The 26,183-nt window shown below is 27.4% G+C and overlaps 1 protein-coding gene across 2 annotated transcripts in view; it reads right to left on the bottom strand.

The window, feature by feature from the left end:
- Positions 1-1,416: 1,416 nt before the first annotated feature.
- The window catches only part of LOC129612859 (homeobox protein araucan-like), a 235,899-nt gene continuing 211,132 nt past the window's right edge, over positions 1,417-26,183 (bottom strand). The window contains exons 5-6 of one of the 2 annotated variants that reach the window (XM_055526648.1): positions 2,238-3,774; positions 1,417-1,628 (exon numbers count right to left, since the gene is read on the bottom strand). In XM_055526648.1, coding sequence (XP_055382623.1) covers positions 1,592-1,628; positions 2,238-3,774 — 1,574 coding nt within the window. In that variant the 3' untranslated portion in view covers positions 1,417-1,591. The remainder of the gene's footprint in view (positions 1,629-2,237; positions 3,775-26,183) is intronic. The other variant, XM_055526649.1, reaches the window with a different exon arrangement.

The raw sequence follows: 26,183 nt of genomic DNA, 5'->3' as shown, positions 1-26,183 counted from the left end.
TTAGTTCAATTAGTTTTTGAGTTATCGTTGGGACGGACGGGCAGACAAATCTAAATCAACTCAGAATTTGACGCTGCTCAAAAACATACACTTGAGTCTACATCTAAGACCGTTATTTCTTAGCGTTACAAGCGGTAAGGCAAATTTAGTATACCCTTCGAACATACGTTCGCACGGGTATAATAAGTATGGGGCATGTTAAAATAAAAACCATGATATGAATAGTGATTTTTCTTTAATATATTAATGATGGCTCTATGCTACGTATACATATATGTTACATATTAACGATAAAATAAATAAACAGACAAATCAATTTGATTCTGAAAATTCTATATAAAATAATAACTTGGTATTGAGTTCATTCAAAAGGAATACGCGAAGTGATACTCGATAGTTTCCAAATACTAAAGTATAAAAATTGAACTAAACGAAGAAAATGAAAAAAAAAGTGTATATTTTATGTACGATAATAAATTTTCATGGAGTATGAAAAAAAAAAAAAAAGTTAGTGACCAACTGAAAAGTCATTAAATATTGTTGAATCCTGTAGAGTTTTATTGTTTTTAGATCAAGTATTATAAATCAGGTTTCATCAGTATAAGTTTTTTTCTTGTGTCCTTTTGTTGTTGTTGCATTCATGGTCTTGTAATAAGAATTTAAAAATTTTTTTTTTAGATTTTTAATTCTTTTTAAGTTTTGCCCTCTTTTTAACACGATGTTCCCGTTTATACTGTATGTATATAAGAAGAATCATTTCTAAAAATACATTTACTTACTTATATATAAGTAATTTATTTACACATTGTAAAATTTTAACTTTTATTTTTTTCTATTCTTATTATTATTTAATTTAAATGATCCTTGCATATGGAGAAGAGAATAATAATTTTATTAAGTAACAGGTTTCATGCAGTTTCATCATCACTATTATCTTTATTTTCAAATTATTTTATTCATTGCTAATTTAGACAGAACCAGATTTACAATATCAAGACTCTTAGGATATAGAAATCTTTGGAATAAAAAAAAAATTCGTATTGTTTCAAATGCTAACTGAGTTTTCTCATTTATAACACTATTTGTCTTATATAATTTTCGTGAGAAACGAAACAGCGCACCTATATTAAAAAAATTCAAGATTAGGCTAACAGATTTTCTAAATGATAATTTGACGAGGTTATTTTGTATAGGAAAACCAAATCAGTAATACTCTATAAACTGGTATAGTACACATTTCTTTATAGAACTTAGGATTAATTCAGCATTAAGTACAGTTTCCAGTATTTTAACAAATTTTTTATTAAAATTTTATAAAATTATAATTATTCTAAATTTACTTACCTAGGTCGCTATTACCAAAGACTTAAAAAAGCATGATTTCATATTCAATTAAATTATTAAATATAGAAAAAATTTTAAAAACATTTCTTTATCCCAACAATTTTTTTAACATTTTTAATGAAATGTTCTTTGTAACAACAGTAAAGCATTTTTTCTTTTGATATTATTATTTTTAATCCTATTAAATCTTTTAGCGGGAGTTGGTTTTACATTTAACTTTTCTCCAACTTAAAAGTTCTTTTAAATTTTATACAGGTGAGACGAATCCATTTGTCAACTGCTGACTTAAAAAGAGAAAATGATTTTGGAATTTAAATATTTAAAAAAAAAAAAAATAGATTCAAAAATTGTGTGTCAAATCGACGAAACATCGTGATCTAGGTGCCAAAATTGAGCCAAAAAAAATTCAAAAATTAATTACACTTTTATACACACAAAATGGTAAAAAGATTCTTGTGTAAATTTCAGTAATCTTTTTATTTAAAAAGTTTGATTTGCTGCAATTTCAAGTTCTTAAATATTAAAAATAATTTTATAATAAAATTTATTGTTATAAATTTAATCGAAGTTCTGAAATTAGAATTGTGTGCTATAGAATTTCTTAAAAAAAAAAAAAAAATAATTTTTTTGTGCATAAATTTTGTTATAAAGAAAAAAAAAAGTGAGTTACCAAAATATTTTTTTTTTTGAAGAATATCAAAATATTTTATTGAAACAGCCAGCGACATCAGAATTCCAGCTACAAAACACGTATATTTCAAATTTGGAACATTTTGGCACATAGAACACATCAGTTTTTTCAATAGACAGCCAATTTTGTTTAAGTGTTTTTTTTTTTTAATTTTTTTTTTTTTGGTTTAACAACGTGTAATTTACAAAGAAATTAAATGTACCTTTTGAAAAATGGTTTAAAAGCCGCTGTTGCATCAACATTTGTTCCACCATCAATCAATTGTTGTGTATAATCTTTAGTTGGTGAATGATCTTGAAGTCTAGTAAAATTACTAACATAACTGCTATTACTATTCGGTGATGAATCACTACTATAACCGCTGCTTAAATTGTTATTTGAACTGCTACTATTATTATTGTTGTTATTATTATTATTGCTATTATTATTATTATTATTACTAACATGATTATTATTATTATTGTAAGTACCGGTCGTAGGGGTTGCCGAACCTTGTATGAGATTCGCTGCTACGCTCGGCAATTTCATATTCGGTGGAGTTTGCGGTGGGGTATCTGTCTGTACTTCGGGAAACCCCATCGATTGTTGTTGCTGATTGTTGTTCGTATGATTTCCGTTCGTATTCGTAGAACCCACTGTTTGCTGCTGTTGCATAACCGTAGTAGGGGTGGTAGGTGTATTTGGGTGTTGTTGTGTACCTTGCTGGCTCATACCTTGTTGATTCATATTGTTGTTGTTGTTGTTGCTGTTGTGATTGTTGCTGTTGTTCATAGCTTGATGATACATTTGTCCCGCTGCTATTGCTGCTGCTTGCCCTAGAAACCCCGCGTACTGTCTGTTGGTATATTGATGTGAATTTACGAAATTGCTCATCATATTCATTTGGGATTGTTGCTGTTGATGGTGTTGTTGTTGCTGATTCTGCTGTTGATTCTGTTGAGTTTGAGATTGTTGCTGCTGTTGCTGGGAATTGTTGGTGTTGTTGTGGGCTTGGTGATGCTGTTGCTGCTGCTGTTGATTTATACCAACCATATTCCCCATAACCATCCCCATACCGGCAACGTTGTTTCCACCATTCGGATGTGTATTGAGCAGCTGCTGATTGGGGTGCTGTTGCTGTTGATTGGAATGGTGGTGGTGTGATTGCTGATGATTGGGTTGCTGTTGCTGGTGATGCTGTTGCTGCTGATGATGTTGCTGATAATTTCCCATCCATAGACCGCCGGCTGTCAAATGTGTGTTGTGCTGGGTTTGTTGTTGTAATTGAAGCTGATTGTGTTGGGGGTGCTGTTGGTGTTGTTGGTGCTGTTGTTGCTGCTGATGATGTTGCTGAAGTTGATGTTGAAATGATTGATGGTGAATCATATATCCCGATGGTGGTGGTGTTTTGCAAGCGGCTGTGTCTGCCAGACTCCAAATTTTCGGTTTTGTAGCTGGAATCGGGATCCCACAGTCGCTGCTTGTCTGGTTTTTTGGACCCGATAATTCTTCTTTAATATTTGGATAACCACTAGCACCTAAAAGTGACGGATGATGTTGATAATGATGTGAATATGCCGGATGATGGCCATATGCTGGATGTTGAGGATGATGATGATGATGATGATGGCTTAAATTACCACCAACATGACCACCAATACCACCCATCATATTATTTAAATTATCTGGTTTTCTATCATCGTCAAGATCATCATCATCATCGTCTTTATCATGTTCTGATTTAACGTGATGCATTGGATCTAGAACACAAAGTTTAATTAAATTTTTTTTTGTTTTTCAGTATAAATAGAAGAGAAATTAGAAGAGAAGAAGTTTAAAACAAAAAACAAATGAAAGAGTAAAAAAAAAAAATTATAAAAATCTATATTTTAAAATAAATTCAAGTTAAATAATTTTTATTTCATATATTCAAAATAAATAAAACTTTTCAATTACAGCAAATCGAACTTTCATTTTTAAAAATATTTAAAATTATAAAATAAAATTAAAATAATCTATATTAATAAGAAGGTTTCAATTTTGAATTTTTTTAATATTTCACAGTAGAACATAAAATTTTATAAATATAAACTCCTGAAAGTATGCAATTTTTAAGAAAAAATTAAATTTTTATGTTATGTTACAATTTTCAATATAAAAAGAGAATACGAGTTGTAGTTGATATAAGTAATAAAAAAAAATGAGTTTTGAGAATTATAGATAGCGACAGTTTCTAGTTGTAGCCATTTATACTCTCAAATTAATATAATATAAGGAAAATTCATTTAATTTTTATTTCGTAATGTTCAAACAACAATGATTCAATTAGCAGTTATAAAATTTTAATTGAATTCTAAAAGAAACTTAAAACTTTCAACAGGATCTTATTATTTTTGCAATCACAATTACGAGTAGTTACAGTAAGACTTGTATTACTAAAAAATTCACAACATTATTACAAATTATTCAAATCAATACACTAATGTGTATTTTTCACACAAATTATTGTATTTTATGCGTTTGTCTTTGCAGTACATGTTGCGTAATAAGAGTATTGATGATAATTTGATAATTAAGAGTATGTAGAAATACTGAGTCAGTACGTTCGCAATTAAACCCGTCCGATGAGACTCATTTTAAATGTATATAATAATATAATGTTGACAATAATGCGATGGAAAAATCAATGTTATGGAAATAATATTAGCATAAATTTATCTTTATATGTATAAATGAAGCTCCATATAATCGCTTATAAGTATAAATGAAGACTAAATTGCATTTACAAAAATTTAAGTGAACGCATATAGTTATGCAATTGTTTACAAAATCACATATTCAAAGCTCAATCTTCATTTTGTTCAATTCTATATGCAATATTAATATGTTATTGTGCAAGTATATTTCTTAAAAGTCTATAACTCGTTAAGTTCCTCCAGAGATTTAATGCAGAAATATGCGTTTATTCATCCTTCTTTTTAAAAGAATTTTATTCATACTCTCTCTTTATTTTACATTTTTTTTTTTTAACATTACATTACTTTCCTGTTCGTATGACAGTATCCTATTTTAGGAAATAAGAACAACAACAAAATAAAGGAGAATATAAATTCACATAATACTGAAAATTTTTTGGAAAATATGTTGTTAGACACAACAGCTGCTCAATGTTTGAATATAGTCTCACAATATATTTCTACATATTACAATTAGACTCCTTCCAAGTATATAGTCGATAACAATAGAAAATTTCTCTTTCAAAATAATACAAGTTCTTGTAACTGTCTCTAGAGTTTTTTTTTGTTCTCATCTTTTCCTATTTATACCTACATGCTATTCTCTTCTGCAATTTTTTGAGAAACAAAAAAAATTTAACATTGATATTGATAATGTCGGCTCGCATTAATACCAAATATAATGATTGTGGTGATGATGATGATCACGATGATGTTGATAAGAATAATGATGACAATGACAATAATAATGATGGTACCCAAAATATTTTGTTGAAAGACTGTAAGTTTTTTTTTTGTTATTTGCCGCTAAGGGCATAATATTATATAAGTATGAACGAAGATACGAGCATATCTAAGTAATAATCAAATTGCTTGTATACATACATAAATACATACATAATATTCTATTCCTCTATAACATATAGAATATTATTAGAGTGTAACCATAGTTTTAAATATAGTAAAATGAATGTTCATGTCCGCTAAGGTATTAAAAGGATTATAAATAAGTGATGATATTTTTTGATGGGTGGGTTACACTTTACACATAGACTATGATATACTTACATCGAAACAATCAGATGAACAATATTATTAAAAGTATAAACTATACAAATACAATTTCTTTACATATTACTTTATATAGGTGCTGTAGGAAAGCATAGACGTACATATTATTATGTAGATTATATTTTAAGAAGAAGGAGTTGAACAATACAATAACCAACAAAACAACATACTGTTTCGTGTCAGAAAAAGAAAAAAAAAAAGAACAGAATAATTATAAAAAGAAAGAGAAAAAGAGAATATTGTATACAACAAGGACAACAAAATGGGGATTTTCTACAGATTGTTTTACATTAAAGCTCTTGTTGTACATGATTGAAGTTATGATTGTTATATAATACGGCTGTTGTTGCTGTTGTTGTTATTATTATTGTGTTATTAAACTTTGATTTGTAGTATGAGAGTATTTATTATGAAATATCCTTTAAGTACTCATTTGATTATTTTATAATGTGTGTGTGTGAAATGATTTTTTAATGATTTTTATATACGGTCGGTTGCATTCTGATGTCCGTATATGTATGATAAAAGTATACTACACGATTTGTAATAATATGCTTTGAGTAATGCTAATGATGGTAATGAATTATATATTTAAAAATATAGTAGCAAAATATTTACTTAAATTGTTGATTCATAAACGCTGTCATATTAATGAAATTCTGTCATTTTTTCGGGGTAACCATAGCTTAGATAGATGGTAATAAAAGGAACTTTTTAGAATGAAAATTAAATGAGGATATAGGAGTTTCGTATTCTGATTGAACCAGTTGGTCAGGTGTGTTATTGCCTACAAGGTTTGTTCGAGTTGTCCAACTATTATTATATATATAGCTGCGACGATGCACCAAAACCCGAATAGGCGATGCGTCAGTTTCTGAACTTTGAGCAAAACTGAGTGCTATTAATACAAATCACATCGCAATGTATACTAAAACGGAATTATATTCATTTATATTGACATCGGAATTTCCCACAAGGAACACATTTGGGTCGCCTGTTTTTTTTTTCTTTTTACAAATGAAAAGTGTAAAATAATTAGCTTTTATAAAAATGAATAATTGCTTTGATTTTAATTATAAACTCAATAACTTTCTCCTAAATGTGGTGTGTGCTTTCTCCTAAATGTGAAATTAAAGATCTGAGTGTTATTCTTGATCGTTAACTTACTTTTAGACCTAAGATATTGATTTTATTAACATATATCTAAGGCGTTATCTATGCTTAGTTGTATTAAGCGGCACTCTTTATAATTTTATGATTCTCACTTTCAAAAGCTTCTTTAATTCATTAGTTCGCTGACATCTTAAGTATGCCGCACTAATATGGATGGCGTCTTATATTAAACATATTAGGTGCATTGAATCGGTACATAATTACGGGAATAGAAATCGGTACGGAAAAATATGGTTAGATTTTGTTTACACAAATTTACTTGGGAGTTAAATACTAAATATTAGTACTAAATATTAGTAATTTTAAATACTAAATATTAGTTAATAGTTATTCAAATTCTTGATTCTAGGTGTAATATTTCGTCCCTTATTTTCTCATATGATATTTTATCTGCAATAATGAATAGCCCTTTAGTTTTCAGTTTATATAATATTTATGCCTGAGTTCGCATATGTAAGAGCATATCGTTTTTTATATTTAAACTCAAATAGAACTAATTATAGTTTTTCGGAGCCTATAGCTAAAATCTCAGCACTTTTAATTTCTAACTATAAGTTAGTTGTAATTGTGAATCTGTTTATAAAGAAAATTTCCAAGTAGGTTCGAACAAATAAAAAATCAAAATTTTAATCAAAAAAGCTACTTGTTTTATAAATATTATAGAGCAATCGTAAACTTATTCAGTTAATATTTTAATATAAGCCCATTGAATACAAATTAGAAATTTTAAAATCCTAATAAAACCATTAAATTTATTAAATTATCATTCTTGTGTAAATCTAACTCTTACAGAAGAATTTCCTCTCTCACTTTTTGTGTTTTTAAAATTATTATTAAATTAAAATGAACAAGTAATGAATTTAATCTTTATGATGCTGTTTCCTGCTTGTTTATTAAGTACAAATATAAACAATAGCAAAAAACAGAAAAAAAAAAACTCCTTTCTTTATCCTGCTAATTTTCAATCTTTATTTTCTATATGTATACACTGTTGCTTTATTCCTTTTTCTTAATTCTCTTTTATATTTTATCTAAAACTGTGTTTATATACTCATGTCAAAAATTAAAAGCGAATTCATAAAATATTCCATTCTGTACTTAAGATTAAAACTGTGATTTTTTAACACTTTATTAAATTAAAATGAGAAGAAAAACAAATAAAATAAGAGTAAAGCGTTTTATTAAGCGTTTGTTTTTTTTTATTATACAACTTGATTATTACTCCATAAATGATAATATTATTGAATGAAATGTTAACTCATAACAATTTTTTTTTGAGAATAAAGCATACTCGTATATCGGCGGATATATACACAACATTATAACCATTTAATGCGCGTATATACTATGAGAATAAAATAGAAGAATCACTCACAAGAATTCGAATATTTGAAATAAAAAGATTGAATGAGAAAGAAGAAGAGGAAGAAGAAGAGTAGGTGGAGAAGAAGGAAGAAGAGGAGGGGTAGAAAGAATGGGAAGGTGAAGGAGTTGGGATTATGGTTGTTTCTTTATCATGCTGTGCATTTATTCTTTTAATATAGCTTAGTTTTTTGTTTTTTTTTGTATGATTCTCCCACTCTTATCGCACTTAGTGTTCTTTACTGCTTAAGTGATGTGTTGCTCGTTTTCTCTTTCCTTTTTGCTTATTTTATTGAAAAAAAATTTTTTTTTCCTCATTGTGTATTTTGTTTTTCTCTTATTTTTTGTCGAATGTACTTAGATATTTTATTATTTTGCTTTTATTATTTTTTTATTGACTTTCTTCTATGGTTTTATGTATTTTATTTCAATTCATTTTTGTTGAAGATGCGTTGAAATTACAATTACATAGTGTTAAAAAAAATTAAAATTATTTTTGAGGTTTTGCAGAGAAGAACCTTTTTGCAGAATAGTTTTGGAGAATGGGATTTTAAGAAATCAATTTGAAAAAATGTTTTGTGAAAAAATATTTTACAGGGATTTTTTTTTTCAGACATAATTAAAATATTTTCAGAGGAATTATAGAAATATAACAAGCTGCTTGAAAAATTAGAGGGTCATACAGATTGGTTAGCGTAATAAGTACAGCAGGTCTACTGCACCGCTATTATAATAAATGTGCAGTTTTGTTACTACTACTCCGTGATCCCCACTCGGTTCTCTTGAGGAATATATCTAAATCTCCGATACTAATGTCAGCCCTGTCAAACCCAGAGCCAGACACTCACAGGAATACAGAAAAATTGTCTTCTCCTATAGATAGTAGAAGGATTTTTTTTACTCTTTAAAACAATTCTTGTTCATCTACTTGATCATGATATTGAAAATGCTCATTAAATGGTGAGCCAAGTCTATTGAAATACTAGTGATTTTCATATTTTTTGACCAAAGACATTCTTTTTACTTTCAGCTTTGTAACAATCACCTGAGTTATCTTGACATTAAATTTTATATATCAATTTAGAATAATATTCATCCTTTTCTTCTGCGTACTTGTTTGTGATTGTTTCTAACATGATTAAATTCTAAAATTCTGATTACTCAATATTTTAAAGTCAAAAATGCGGTTTTATTGTTTTAGACTAATTATTCAATGTTCGATATTAATGCAAATAATCGATTTATATTTTAGTAATTTTAGTATAGATTCTAGCTCATTCAAATCACTCTGTATTAAAATTAATAATATTATAAAAGAAATTAGTTAAGTGTTTTATTTAAAGTCCATAACAAGAGGAGAAAAAGAAGAAACCGTGCGTAGATAAAAAATGCAAAAACCAAAGAAGAAAAAAACGTTTTTCAATAATCACATTATTATTTCGGTTCTCTTTCAATTTAACACTCTCTTTTCGTTCATATATTCGTTTAATGTTCGTTTTCATTTCGTGTGTCACAAACATTTTTTTAATATTATTATTATTGTATAAAAGTATTAGAAATCGAATTCATAGAAAGGGGATAATCAAAAGACAATTTTATGACTTGTTAAAAGAAATTGTTTCGTTGATTAAATTTTATCACTTGTTGTCTATTTTTCTCTTTCTATCATGTATTTCATTTTTTTTTTTTTCGCCTTCGTCTATCTCTTTTTTTTTTATAATTTATGTAGAAATTTTATACTTTTTTTCGTTCTTTTTCATCTTCTTCTATATTGGTTCCATTTAATTTTCGATTCGATTCAATATACAAATAGCTAGTATTATTCGCTTTCGATTCTTTGTTCTTTATTATTGTTTTTTGATTTGGTTTTAAAAAGTCCATAAAAACCATTCGGAAGTGGCATATAATATGCCACAATTCTATATAATAATAAATAAAGGATTCTTTTACCTTTTTCTTTTATATATACAGACGATTTTTATATGAGTAAAGTTGTAAAAATGATGATAATATGAGCGAACGTTATTATAATAATATGCAAATTAAATAAAAAAAAAAAGATAGAGAAAATAAAAAAAAAAAACAAATTCTGTTTTCATAAAGAAAACAGAAAGAGAAGACAAAAAATACCAAATTAAAGAATAAAATGTGATAATATGTGATAAATTTTATTGAAATTATCTGAAATAAAAAAAAAATAAAAAAAAAAAACAAATAAATTTGGTTGGAATTTTAACTGAAGTCATAAAAAACGTTTGACGTTCCTCATTGTAAAGAAAAACAAAAAAAAAAAAAACCAATTATTAATTTTCTTTTGGAGCGGAAAATATTCTTACGTGTGCACACAAAGTATAAGTCATGGATTACAAAAATAATGATTTAAGATAAAAAATATTTTCGTATTGAAAGAGAAAAGTTCATCACTAATTGAGAGTGTAATTTTATAATATTTATAATTACTTTACTCATATAATATAGCAATTATTAGTATAATTAAAATATTTTCCAAGATTTTTAAGATTTTATGATTTCTTAAGTGGTATATAGTATGAACTAAAATACGGAAGAACATAGTAGGAGGAAATATATTAAATAAGAATAAGTGAAATGTGTCAGCGACATTGTACCCCTTACAAAAAAGAAGAAGAGACTTTAGTATATGTGTAGGATAAACAAGGGAGAAACAGTATTTCCAGAAAAACAAACACTGCAGAATTAGAGGAGAACGGCACAGAACAACCTGAATTGGATCACCGTCACGAACAATGGATCAATTTTCGGATAATGTGCTGTAGTAGATAAACACAAAACACCAATAATAGGTTCAAAAAAATACTTCATTATTACTAATTACTATTTGTTTGGCAAATTGTTCATCACATTGCTTTAAACTGCAAGTATTGTTTACATAAAATGCACCTATTACACCAATAACATTACTAATACTTCAGTATTGAGGTACAAGAACCCATTTCTCCTCAATTCCTATGAAGGGAATTCCACTCGTACACTATTTAAGTCAAATTTTTCTCATCGAAAATAATATTCAATTAAAAAAAAAATCTCTGTCTCTCTCTCTCTCTCTCATTTAACAATTAATTAATTTCAAATTATTTAAAATAATTAATTATTTTATTATTTTGCCTCTTATTTATTAAATTTCACTCCTTCTCTTCTCTCTCTCTATTTAATTTTACTGTTATTTATAATCATTTTATATTATTTTATATTATACACATAAATTTCAATTTATTATGATTTAATAATTCTTAATTAAATTTCTTTTATCCTAGATATTATTTTGAACCCTTCTTTTTTAAAAATAAAAGTATATTTTAGTAATTTATATATTTTGAGGTCTAAACATAGTGTTACAAATAATATTGTTATCCTGCAAGTGACATAATCTAACATTTATGTTGCATAACTAACAAAGTTAAAAATTATATATAAATAAAGTAATAAATATTCACGCAATATTCTATATTATTACCCTTTTATAAAATAAATTTGCATATTGAAAGATGTTCTATATTTACTATAGAAGAAGAACCCCAGCAGAAAAAAATTTTAGCATAAAATGATTGCAAGTCATATTCCCATAATAATTATCACCAAAAATTTTATTCATATTTTTTATGAACCCTTTCTTCCTTCCTTAACCTTATGACATATCAATATCATCATTATCATCATCAGTATAAAGTATAGATCACATTAAAATAATTTTAAGTATAATAGTTAAATAATAGTCAACATCATTATCATAGCTCAATTCAAAACTTTTTGTAAATAATGTAGAATGTGTAGATAGTATATGCAATGATGAACACAGTCTGAATATTGCGTTAAAATCTTGAACCCTTCAAAAAATATTCTTTGAAAAAAAAAAAACTATTTTTGAACCCTAAATTCAGTTTCAGTGCGTTCGTTCAGTAGTCCATATATACATATATAAAAGAAATAAATCCATTAGTGAAAATATCCTTAAAAAATCATTACCCATATCCTATATAAATTTTATACAATGTGTGTAAGAATGAATTTCATTCTGAAATCTGTTGAAATAACAAGGGGTAGAAAATTTTGCATCTTTAACCAACAAAATATTTATTCTTAAAGAAGTTAGAATTAACTGTATTGATATAGGTAATAAAATAAAAGGGTTATTCTCAATTTTTACGAAATAATTTATTCAAAATAACTTTATTATTTGAAATGCATATTGAAATTTAGAATTATGGGTCGAATTGTGGATATCAGCCCTTTATTTGTTGTTATTTTTAGATCTAAGAAATTGTTTTTCAATATTATTGAAATTTGTTAAAAAGTTAATTTTGAAAATTAAGTTATTATTATTAAAAGTGAATTTCTCAGGGTGTATTTGAAGCAGTGTGAATCAAATTATACACTTAAAAAATGCATTTTTTATATTCAATTTGAAAGCGCATTTGAAATTACCACAAGTCTTGAAGTTATCGTTTTAGCTAATAACGTGTTATTTGTGATAATTTATGAATTTCTAGTCACGGAAGCATTTCGATAAAATTGTTTATTGAATAATGATTGAAAATTGTAGCAGGTGAGAAGGTTTACGGAATGATTTTGACTTGATAGTTTCGAATTGAAAATCTTATAGAAATACTAGTCTTAATATTTCATAGTTCTAAGAAAATTGTTATGACTCTTCAGATTAGCAAGTTATGTAAAAGTCTCGGAAAAGACTGAGCAGATTAGTTAAAATGGCCCGCACGAACGTATGTTCACTAGAACCCTTTTTTAATTTGCTTATGATCGAGATACTAGTCCAGGTAGCTGCATTACAACTTCAAAATTTATATGGCTATTATCGGAAATTACAGAAGCTACAACTTGAAAAGTCATTTAGTAGTATATTATGAAAACTACTGAAATTGCAGTGCTGAAATTTTGCACAAATGAATAAAAAACCAGAAGGACATATATGGAGGACGTATGGAACAGTGTGACAATCAACACACACCACTTAAAATCCGTCATTCGTACGTCTATCAGAGACTTGACACGGTCAACTTTACCTTTTCTCGTTTTTTCAGTATATTCCTAATATTTTTAAGATGGCAAAATTTTATTAAGCCTATAATAAAATTAATAGTGGATGTATGAAGTGTACGCTGGTGTAAACATTTGAAGGCGAAACTGAATATAAGGGTTATTTTTTGTTTTGTCTTTTGATTAGAATGCAAAATTAAATTTTAGTTTTGTTTTTCATGTATTATCACCGTGAAAAGCTAATGTCCGAACCACGGTTTCACACTACCTTCAGTCACTTCATTATAGACATCACGTGATGCGTCTTCCTAAATTATTTAGCTGCACGAAATCTTCTGTTTATATTAACCATCCAGCATTCGTTGAGGTTTTGGAGAAAAATTGTGCCAAAATTTCTCTCTGTGCGTCTATCATTAATCATTAATTATAAAATTCATTTATCAATTTAAGCGGTGATGCAATTAACAATTTACTTTTAAAACACCTCAACATTTCACGTCATTATTTCTCTTACTATACAGTTTGTGTCTTTTTAATTTGTTTACAATTTTAATGCAATATTGAAATTAAATTTACCCCAATTTTTATTCTAATTTAAAAAGTTAGAGTTAAATAACAATTTCAAACTTCATTACTTATTAATATAATATGAGAGGAAAATAATTGCTCATATTATTCTACTCTTCAAAACAAATTCAATAAAAAATAATATCAAGAGAGATTGGGTGGCTCTTTCATTCACTGAATTAACTTTATAATAATCAAAAATATATAAACTTAATACTTCATCCTTTTCCACACACAATAAAAAAAATTTTATTCTAAATCTCAGATAGAAATTTGGGGTTGAAATTTTTGTCCTTTAGGGAAGAGAAAATATTGATTTTGCTTTTTTCTAAATTATATAAAAGAGGGCATAATGGTTCATATTATACAATTTTTGAGAAAATGACAAGAAAGGCAAACCTAAAAAAAAAAAACATATGCGGCTGTTTATAAAATTTTTATAGTGTCCCATTCTTCTTTGCATTCATGTGAATTTAGACCTTACACAAAATAACTTTAAAAAGGTTTTGTATTTTGGATGCGTTGATGCTCTTTTTGTTTTTTTGTTTTCGATTCCATTGCAAGGATATCACAATATTCAGAAGGAAAAATTGTGCCCTGTTTTGTTTTTTCCATAATATATTGACGTTCAATTATATTGCGTCTGTTATAACTGATTTATCATTATAAAAATATCAGCAATATCATCATCAACATCAGCAGCATCATCATCATAAGCATCAATTATCATAAGCATATAGTGTTGAATATTAGTTTTTATATTAGAAGTTTTCGGTTTTTGATGAAGTGAGTAAAAGGATTTTAAGAATTCACATTGCGATTTGTGTTGATGAACATGGGGTGAAGAAATAATCTTATGATTGTATGTGCAATATAAGAATGAAATTTATACTCTGATATTTATATTAAAACCTCAGGGGTTGTATATTATGCTTCAACGCCTCAGCAACCAAAAAACGCAAAAACGAGAGTAAAAATAAAAATGGAAAATTATATTCCTCTGGGGAGGTTTATTGCCTTTTCCTGAAGTAAATATTATTATTTTTTTTTTGTCTCCCTTCCATATTTTTAGCAATATCTACCCCTTTTTTGGAATTATATTTTTTTTGCATATACTTAGTTAGAAGTTCCTTGAAGAAATATCTACTTTAAAGTTGCTTTGGATGCTTTAATACTTTATAATATTTAATTGATATATACAAGTGTGCAGGCCTGATATTATTATGGTTTTTAGTCAACAATATTCCAAAATCAAAAAAAATCAAATAACAAAACTCCAAGTGCAATATTATAATAATATGAATTTGTGTGTATGTCTCAGAAAAGTGAAAACACAGACATTCTAATCACACACTCTTAAAAATATGTGAGAAAATTTATTATAAGTTTGTGTTTTATATAAGAACTATAATATTGTATGAATTTTGAGTATAGGAACCGATGAAAGAATTTATGGAGAGGTCAGGAATTCAAATGGGAGTAAGATAACAGATCTCACCTTCCCGGAATATGACTGTTACCAAAATTAAAATTCATGTTAGCTATAAGAAGAATAAAAAGAAGATCGATGTCTTGTTGGCGGGTCTCACACGTCTTGGGTGGCCAGAGTAATATGGTCAAGGATGCTAACGGGACATTGCCTCTTGGAAAAAATGCCCAAGAGACTTGGGGCTGCCACGACGGATATATGTCGTGGATATGACGCACGTGGAGGATGTGGAAACATGTTCTTTGTGCCTGTTCGTTTTTGATGTGACAAAGAAGGCGTGTCCTTGAAGCTTTCTTTTATGATGGCCTGGGAAACCAGTCTGTGAAGTCTGTCGCGCGAATTTTGAGATGTTGGTTGCCACAGAGGCTGGTAGGTTCAGGTAGATGGTCCTTAGGATCGGATTACATGGAAATTATGGGATGTTTTATTTAGGGGTTGCCGATGATTCTTTTTATTGCCTAGACTTCACGTGGATGTCCGGGTGGGACGCCCTCTCTCTCACTAATACTACTACTGCTATGCTAGCTATTAGAATTTTCAAAGAAATTTGAATATTGTTTTTGGAAGAAGTCACGGCTAAATACTATTGGCGGATCTAACCCCCGTTTGTTGATATTGAAATACTTTGCAAAAATTAGAAAACTAAATTAAATCTTCCTAATTTGGAATTAAATTAGTTAAAGTATTTAAACTAATGTCTTCTTATAAATTCTTAAAAATTCTTTGACGGTCTCTCATTCTATATAGCGATATAGCTACAGTGCAATGTACGCCATCTGTATTAAAACTGCAGTTTCTCCACAAAATAATTCTACATGATATTAGAATTCTTTGGGTGCAATATTAAATTTAAGATAAATATACAAGGTGATTATATTAAAGTCATTGAATATTAACTAATTCACACATACATAAATCTTTAGATTTTTGAATAACATGTCGCTCATATTGAAAACATAGTAGTGAATTATAATAAATGTCCTTTTTTGTGAAAAAGAGGGTGGATTACTGTCAATAAACACCATCAGATCAGTTTTATTTTTTTTTTTTTCAGATAAAAGAAAAAAATGATAAATATTTTGTATAAAATAAAAGTTCAAGTGATTTTCTCTTAGAAAATTTTAGGGGGTTACCAAAGTACATGCTATTAAAAATATGATGTTAAAAAGAGAAATGTATTGAGATTGATTACAATTTTTATATTTATGATGATGTATGTGTGAATGTGTTTTTTCTTTATAAGTATTTATATTATATTTTATGTACATTTTATATTGATTGTGGTTATCTTGACCTTGTAGTTAAAATTCATAATATACTTAATATGAGAATCTTTTTAGAATAAAATATTATGGAATACAAAAAATTATTATTGATAGGTTTACTTAATTTATAATCATATGAATTATGGTTTAATATTAAAGTCAAGGTCTCCTTTGTTTTATTTTGTTTTAAGGGGTGAAAAATTACCAAAATTGTAAAATAGAAGAGTGTAGTTAAGATTTGAAACCCATATTTAAAATGTGTATATAAGAATTGAGATTTAAATTTGAAAAGTATTGTATTATTTGTAAGGGTATTTTATGGTTTCTAAAGTTGAAAAAAGGCCAGCGTTTGAATCGTAATGTGCTAATTGTCCAGGTTTATTATAGGAATTTTCATGACACAGTAGATATAGCGATACATAATGAGAACTACACAATATTCATTGTGTTTATTAACAAATGTTGCTAATCTGGTTTGTTCATAAACATTGAAAAATTGTCAGCAATACGATTTTGTTATGAGTAGCGCAGCTCTTAAAACATATGGACTGTTCTGCTTGTTTGGAATATTTAAAAAAATATATTGCGCGCCCATCCGTTACGTTTTTCCAGTGTTGCGTTTATGAAAATCTTATATATATATATTTTGTTTTTAGTAACTATATTTGAGCGAATTGATATTTCCCTTAAATGAATCTTTGTAGATTTGTACTACGAGGGTAACAGTGCAACACGACCACGTATAAGGATCTATTGTGCGCCCCGATCCGAGTGCGGAGCATGCCCTACAACACACGCTCGAGACCCACTCTCCTGATGAACTCAAGCAACTTGTTAGGACCAGAAGACCGTAACTCCGCCACCGTTAAAATGAATCTTTCATTATTTAAAATTTCTTCTTGCATCGAATTTATTCTTGCTAACTCATATGATATTTCTATATTAGTTAGCGAAATTTGGTATTTTTTCGTATTTCCTTGTTCTATTATTCAACCAGTTCCTCGTATACCAAACATATCTGACAACTGTAATAATCAAACTATATCTAACAACATAAAAAAAAACCCTTCTCTCACTTCTCCTCTGAACTCTTCACAATTAGATTAAAGTTGATTTTAAGTGCATAAAACCCCATTTATTAATTGATTCTAATAAAATATTTAAAAAGGATAATGGATAAAAATCCTGCAGCAATTATCTATGATATTTTAAAATTGGTTGTTAATTCGAATAAGCATGGTATTGGAACTCATACAATAATGTACTTATCCCATACACAATATGTTCACGTTTGGCTGGTTGTCACATAAATGTTACATTTATAATATGAAAACCATAGAAAATTAAAAGTTTTGTGATGGTGGGAAAATTTGCAGGGAAATATCAAAAATTTTATTTTTTTTTGTTCTTTTTCTTTTGCTTTTATGTAATTTTAACTTTTTAATCTGAAAAAAAGTTTTATTATTTTTTTTTTTTGTAATTTTCTTTTAGCTAAACTAATTTTATTTTTGTTTTATGAGAAAAAATTGCAAAATCAATTTTAAGAAAAAAAAAATTAAAATAAAAATAAAAGCCTAAGTTTTCTAACAAAATATTTTTTGTGGGGTGCGAACAAAGTGCCTCAGTTGTTTACAAATAATGTTTGTGGTGAGTTGCACGGATGTCGAATTTACAGATTGAAAATTCCACACTAAATTCAAAACGCAAGGTTGTAGATGCAAGTGACTAAATTAGTTTTTGTTTCAAAAGCTCTCAGATGTTCCATAACGGTTAATCCTATATTCTTTTCAAATACCAAACAGTTTGTTGGATTTCGAAATCTTGATTATAGTAAGAGAACCGATTATAGTAAGAGAATTGGAATGATAATGCAGTGAAACCTAAGAGATAAATTGTGCCTACTTCGTAAGCGTTCATTGTTTTCCCTAAAGTACTTCTTCAATATCCACGCCTCTAATGAATTCGAGAAAATTTTCAGGGAAAAATCCCATATCAACAGGTTCGCCAGTAAAGACGAACTTAAACAGTAATTTCTCTTATAGATCAACGCTGCACTTTCTCTATGAGTGTGCATCGTTGCCTTTTCTTCTTCTACACGCTTCTTGCAAAACTTTTCAGTCTCCAAACGTACTTTGCTTAGTTATTCTTTGTGTTGGCCTGTATGTCGTCAGGAAATCAATGAGTAATCTCTTATGGTTTTTCGACATTCTTATATTCGTTTTAAAGCGGTATTTAAATCGACAATATTATATCATTGATTCTTAAGATTCTTTATATCTTCATTCGTATGAGCTATTGTATTACTTCTATGGCTCTGAAATTGCAATACAGTTCAATTTTCATTTATTCAATAAATGTTAATAATTTGTGCCATTTATCTTAATAATTTTAGTCATTCATTTTCACTCTTTTTGAATGGTTTACTGGTCCTATTTTACAGTTAATGCCATTCAATTGTTACGGAACCTATTTTAAAATTATTGTACATTCAAATGTTATTACCAGATGTAATCCATATATTGTCATTTCTTTGGGCAAAATAATATTAATGGCTAATCCAGCAAGAACTTTACTTCATAGTACTTATGTAGTTCCACACAAGTGCAGAACATTGAACCTATTAATATTTCGTAATGGAAGATCCATAAAATTTAAGCTAACAATAAGGCACCTCCATACCCAACATTTTTCAATTTAATAAAATTAACTTTAAAGTTAATTTTGAAAAATTTTACACCAGTCATAAACTTAAAAATTGTTAAAATAAGTTTAAAAAAAAGTTTTAATTTTCTCTTTCTCTTTCTTTCTTTGTTTTCTCGTAATTCAAATAAAATTAAAAAAATTAAATTCTTTTAACTTTTCCCTAACAATTTCTTTACTTTTAACTTTAATTTTTGCTAAACAACAAAAATATTTTTTTATTTTTCTTCTCTTTTTTTCTCATTTTTTTTTGTGTTTTTAATGAAAAAACAGAAAAAATGATGAAAAGTTTTTTAACTTTCTAAAAATTCTTTAAAAGGAAAAGTGAGAAAATTTGAGAAAAATCTTAAATAAGTGTAAGAACTTTCCAGTTTTCTTAGTGTTCATCAACTTTAGCGGCATTTTAAGTTCCAACTCCTCTCCGTGACCCCGAGATTTTTTAACACGATTTCAGTATTATTATTTTTTTTGTTTCTCTTTTCTTGTTTTTCAATTTCGAAGAGAAAAGTTTTCTCAATTTTTATCAGATTTTTTGTATTGCTTTTTTTTCTTGTTTTTTTTTTTTTGTGTACGAGAATTTTAAATGTATGTACTCTCGCTCTCACACTCGTTTACTGAAATGAATGGAATTAGAGCGTTAAAGAGAGACTGATGCGGTAACAGACTGAAACGTGTGTAAAGATTTTTAAGATTTTTTTTCTTTATTTATTTATTATTATGTTTTTTTACTTTTTCTTATCTTATAGCAATATCATTCCAAAACGCATAATATTTTTTTTTCTATATAAATGTCCTTGGAGACTTTTATTTTTTTATTTAATCCATGTACGTATAGATTTATCTTTAATCTTTTGATATTGAAATTCGTATTTATTATTTGAATACAAGAGAGAAAAAATATAGAAAAGAAACAATAAAATACCATTTGAGTAATAAATATTTGTGAATTTTGAATAGATTTTTTTATTATTTTTGTTTTTTTTTTTAAAAGAAAAGTTGATCTTTACAATGACTATATAATATGTGTAAAGGTAATGTAACTCGGTAGTAGGAAACGGAAACTCAAGACACAAATTTACAATATTTATGACAAATCAATATTAATGGTGTAATATTAAAGATCTTTAATCGAATTCCTTGTAAATATGCAAAAACAAAAAAAAACCAAAAAAGGAATAAAAGTATGCAGTAGGGTATTGACTTGGGGTAAGCAGCGACGGTTTTCTGTTAGTCAAGGAAAAAATTAAATAGTATTTCACTACTATGGTACTGGTGCATAAACTTTCAAGCAAGTTGGTATGGGTATAACAAGAATTAAAATTAAAAATAAAATTTCAAGTCAAAACTTCGTCCCGCGTCCGAATTCTTTAGCCTTTTTAAATGGCCTTCTTCTTTGTATTTGTTAACAGTGTTGAAACCTTTGTCCTCTATATTTTAATCCTATATGTAGGCCTATCTTAATGAAAGAATAACGTCAGCAAATAAATGCTATTATGCTCACCTTACGCTTTTTAAATTTCGATTTCTCACCAGAGAATCGAAACTAACCATGTATAAAACTCTGGTAAGACCTATACTAACTTATGGCTGTGAATTCTGGGCTCCAGCAAAGAACGATGAAGAAAACTACGTATTTTTAAGCGAAGAATTTTGAGAAAAATATTCGGTCCGGTCAAAAGCGAAGATGAAATGTACCTTCGGAGATCTAATGACGAATTGAACGATCTAATAAAAGACGCGATATTATAAGATTTTTCAAAGCACAACGTATACGCTGGACTGGAAACGTGATAAGAATGGAAGATAGTCGCCCACAGAAACAAATAATAATTTGTCGCCTACTAAATAGACGCAATCATGGAAGACCGAGATTAAGGAGGATAGATGTAAGAAACTGGACGCAGATGGTCACAGGTCGTATAGTCTGGAGAGGAGTTGTGGAACAGGCTCAAGCTCACCCCGAGCCGTAACGCTACTCGATGATGATGATGATGATCTAGGCCCATGACATATTTGCCATTTTATCCACCATGTTTCTAGAATGATACTCTATAGCAATTAAAGAAAAATTATTAATTTGTTATGATTTTTTTCACAGATAATTTACAATTTACACGACTCAAAATCAGACGGTGAATAATTTTATATTCTTAAATTACTTCTGACTTTTTAATATACTACAATTCTTGTAATATTCAACAATTTTAAAGATCTACTTATGTTTTAATTAATTTGTTAAAAACAAAACTGCGAATTCAAGGAATTCGTCTTGTCCTTCCAAGATTTTTGTTTTTTGTATATCAAACTTAAAATCCCTAATCACATATTATATGGCTACTCAGTTTATTCAATAAAGTGGTTTAGTAAACAAATTAATGTTGCCATACGTAACAATAAAGGGAAATTCAATAAAAAAAAACTGAAAGAAATCCATGAAAATGTAAAAGAAAAACGTGTGCATTTTAAGAAATGAAAAATTTATTTTCAAAATTACGAGCAAGAAAAACAAAACAAAAAAAGAACAAAAAAATCACATGGATAAACAAATAAAATTCTTGTGATAAAAATACTTGATGTATCCTTGATTTATCCTTCCTACTTCTTCTTCTTTCTTAATTTTTTCCAATCTGTTTTTCTTTTCTTTCATTTTTTTTTGTACTTCACACTTAAAACTTGTTGTTTCAATTTTTGTTTTCTCTCACTCACTTTTAATTTTTCTTTTTTACTGTTTCTCTTCTTCTTATTATTGTTATACACTTTTTATTTTATATTATTGTTCTTTCATATATGCTATCTTTTTCTCTCATTGTGTATTATTCCTCTACCCTCTTATTAATATTATTGTTTGCTATACTACTTTATATATATGTGAATATTATTATTATTATTCACTTAAGGATATTTTTATTAAGTGTCACTGTCTTTAACTTTCAGATTTAAGTGATTTTATTTCCTTCAATTCCTCCTCTTCTTTACATACATATTATTTTCCCCAATCCTATTCCATTCTAAGTTCTGACTCATTTCTCATATCTATCTTCTTCTAATGTTATTATTTTTTTTGTGTTGCCATTTTCACTTTCTAACACTTGCGTTAACTTTTTCTTTCTTGTTATACTTATCGTGTGAAGATATATACGAGGGGTAGATTTCTATTATCTTGATATGTCATTATAATATAGACACAAACTTATATTTCTACGGTGTATAGATATAATATATTGTATTATTTTTGATTGAGGGCTGAGAACTGAAATTTTTTTTTCATTTGTAATGTGCGTGTGCTTTTAAGACTAAAAAATAGATTTAATTTTTTGTTTTTCTCCCCCCCTTCCCCCATAACAGTGGGATGAGCTGATGAAAACTGATGTATGTTGCGTGTTACAATTCTATTAACTTCAGAAAAATGAAGTTCGTTATATTATATAAGTATTCCAAAAAAAAAAAAAAAGTAAAATCACATCAAGTCGTTTAACTTTTTTAGATTCCCAACAAAAATAGAAAGAAGACAAAAACACTGAAATCATAATAAAAAATAAAAAGAGAAAAGTAAATTCCTTTTTTGTTTTTTTTTTGGGTGTTTACTCACGTGAACAGTATCGGAGAATGGGGACAACTAAAATGTGTGTGTGTATATAAGAGTGAATATTATTTATAACTAAAAATATTTCAAAAAAAAAAAAGTGATAAACAAATAAAACGATGCTATTAATAATAAAGATACATTTAAGGATAACGTAAGTATGGTATTTTTTAACCATACTGAATTAAGGTATATCGTACGAATATCGTATATAGAGAGGAAGTGGAATGAAACACCCCGGGATTCTGTTTTTTTTTTCTGTTATTTAGTTGTTCTCGCTTGAATGTTAAGGTTATTCAAATAATTTTAAATAATAAAAAAAAAATATAAGGTAAATATTTTTGTTTTGAATTATATAAAAAATATTTTATATAAAAGTGACACCATAAAATAAAGTGTAAAAGTAAAGTGTGTCGCCGGGATTGTTTTTTTTTTTTTGGTTTCTTTTAAATAAATCAATAAAATTTGATATATTGTTGTCAAGAGTGAGCCTAAAGAGATTTATTTAAATTAAATATGAAGGAAAAATTTTCGTTTTATTTTGTTAGTGTACTATTAAAGACAAATTTTTTATACCGTTTCCATTATTATATGTATATCTATTTTTGGTTAATGATAATTTCCAGTTAATTATAAGTGGAATACATGAATAATTTGTCATTTAATAAAAAAGCGACTGAATAATTGAGTAATGTGAAGAATTTACGTGATTTTCTAATTAGATTTCAGTGATTTCTATTCACTTTCTAAGAAATATAATAAAAGTGTTAAAACTATTCCAGTTAACCAAACGAGAAATAACGTTTCATTTTCAATTTGAAAGAATATCAACACAGATAGGGCTTATTTTGAGATAACCAAATCAAAATGCCCGGGATACTCACGGACTTGGGTTTGGTAGACCACAGATCAGATTTAAAATTTATTGATTTCTCTTTCAAAATTGGTGCAAACATTTTGAGAAGTATAATGTAAATTTTCTCCTTTATTATTATAGTCTACGATAAGAAATGGAACAGTAAGTACTTTTTCTCGAAAATACCCATAATAAAGCCTTGAAGTCGTTTTAGAATCTGAAAGACCTCAGTGTGAGGAATGTATAAGACATTTGGGTTTTAGATTTTTTTTTTCTATTGGAAACATGAAATGAAAGATAAAAATTTTTTCTGGCCCAAATTTGCTTTTAGTCCCAGGAGAGACAATAAGAAAACTTCGTTCTCGTGGAAAATTGTGCTTGTCGGCCATTTGAAATTTACACAGAACACAGAACATATTTGTAGCATCTGGGGATATTGCAGGTTTTCGTTATCTTTTTTAAGAAACCTAGGATTAAGCACAAAAAAAAAATATACGATTGTTTTAAGAAAATAAATGTGAATGTAGACAATTAAGAGTTTATATTGCTTTCAATATAATTTTTCAATAAAGTTTAGTAGAAATGTATAGTGGAAAATTATTATAGAACCACAATAATATGAAAATTTCAGGGATTTTCTCAAAAGATATACAAATTTTGACTAAATATGCGTGTTCTAAATAGGAGAACCTTTGTAATATTCAAGAGAAACTTCAAACCATTTCCAAAAATTTCAAGTATTCAAACTTTGGAAAATAAATTAATGTGAAGTGTTTAACTTTGGAAATTCGGAAATAAAAACAATTTTTTTTAAAAGGGCCTCAATTATTACCACCTAGTTACAATGATTTACATTAGTAAAGTATAAAGATTCTCAAACTATATACGAGGCCAAAATATTAAATTAATATTTATAATATTAAATATACCTTATTATATTACTCTCAATATAGTAGTAGTTATGTAACAACAATAGAGTCTAGAATATTTTTGGTTAAAACACTAAAAAAAATCCCATATCGCATGTGGAGACTTTTAAATTTCTTTAAAAGATTTATATCTAAAAATATTTTCATTCATATACTTGGAAATATTAATATTTCATTCAAAAATAAAAATTCTATTGCTTTCTTCTCTGTAAGAGAAAAAAATTAAAAAAAATTTTGATTCATTAGAATTCCTTGTGCACACACACATATTGCAGACTCTATACATTGAATAAAATGTAGAGTAAAATCTCCAACCCCTTAAAAACTTTAAGAAAAACCATTTTATTATTTTAATTTAAAAGTCAAAAAAAAAAAAATAAAAATATTAAGACAAAAACTTTAAAAAATCCATAAATTTTCACTTACAATAAAAATAAATAGAAAAAATTAGAAAAATGAGAAACAAAAAATATTTCCCGACCTTTGTAACACACCCCTTGTAACAAGTACTTGAAATCCTTTGTAAATATGGAAAATTCTTTAAGCAAGAAAAGAAAACCGGCTATTTTGTTTTTTTTTTGTTTTTGTTGTTCTCCTTTAAAAGATTTTTTTTTTATATTCTTATAATTGAAAGTTCATTTTGAATAATACAAGAAGTTGTAATGAATGCTTCAACAGTGTTCATAGTAATAGATTTTTATAAAGGAAGGGCTGCATAGTGTCTTTAATGTTAAAATTATTAATTAAATAAAAATTAAATTAAATATTTTGTGCTGTAGTCCATGCCGCATTTTAATAAAGAAGTGACTAGCATTAGCAATATCCTTCGTAAATTGTGGATTCAAGGACGACAAAAAGTGGCACACAACATTTTAATAATCTAGGAATCATATAAAATATTTAGTAGGTAGGTTTAATTCTTATGTTTAAAAATTAATTAATTGAAATATTGTTGCTAATAATTTGATTAAATTACAAATGAAGAGTACCAATCTCTGATTGTGCTGACTCAATCTCTAATCAAATTGTACTGAATCGACAATTATATTGTCGAGGCTAATATATGAAATTAATTACTATATTTTGGAACCAATTTTTACTACATAATATTAGACTGAAGTCAATTGCATACTACTAGGCTACATAAAATTACACCGATTTCAAAATTCGAGTATTAAAATTTTAATTTGCTTCCAAAATATGCTGAGCATTCTGTGTTGCTTCGCAGTTCTTAAATCAAAATATTAAGCAGTTAAAATATTAATTCGAAGATCAAGCACTCAGTATTGCTAAGTTCGTAGCATACAATTTAGATATTCTTCTACATGAACATAAATAACTACAATTTTAAATAAACATTAAATATATTGCTATACTATAAGAAAAAATTGTTGGACCACTTCTTACT

Source organism: Condylostylus longicornis, unplaced genomic scaffold (assembly GCF_029603195.1).
Source record: "Condylostylus longicornis isolate FDR11 unplaced genomic scaffold, ASM2960319v2 ptg000077l, whole genome shotgun sequence".
NCBI classification, from domain to species: domain Eukaryota; kingdom Metazoa; phylum Arthropoda; class Insecta; order Diptera; family Dolichopodidae; genus Condylostylus; species Condylostylus longicornis.
The sequence above is the reverse complement of the archived record's forward strand: the minus strand, read 5'-3'. Positions and strand labels throughout refer to the sequence as shown.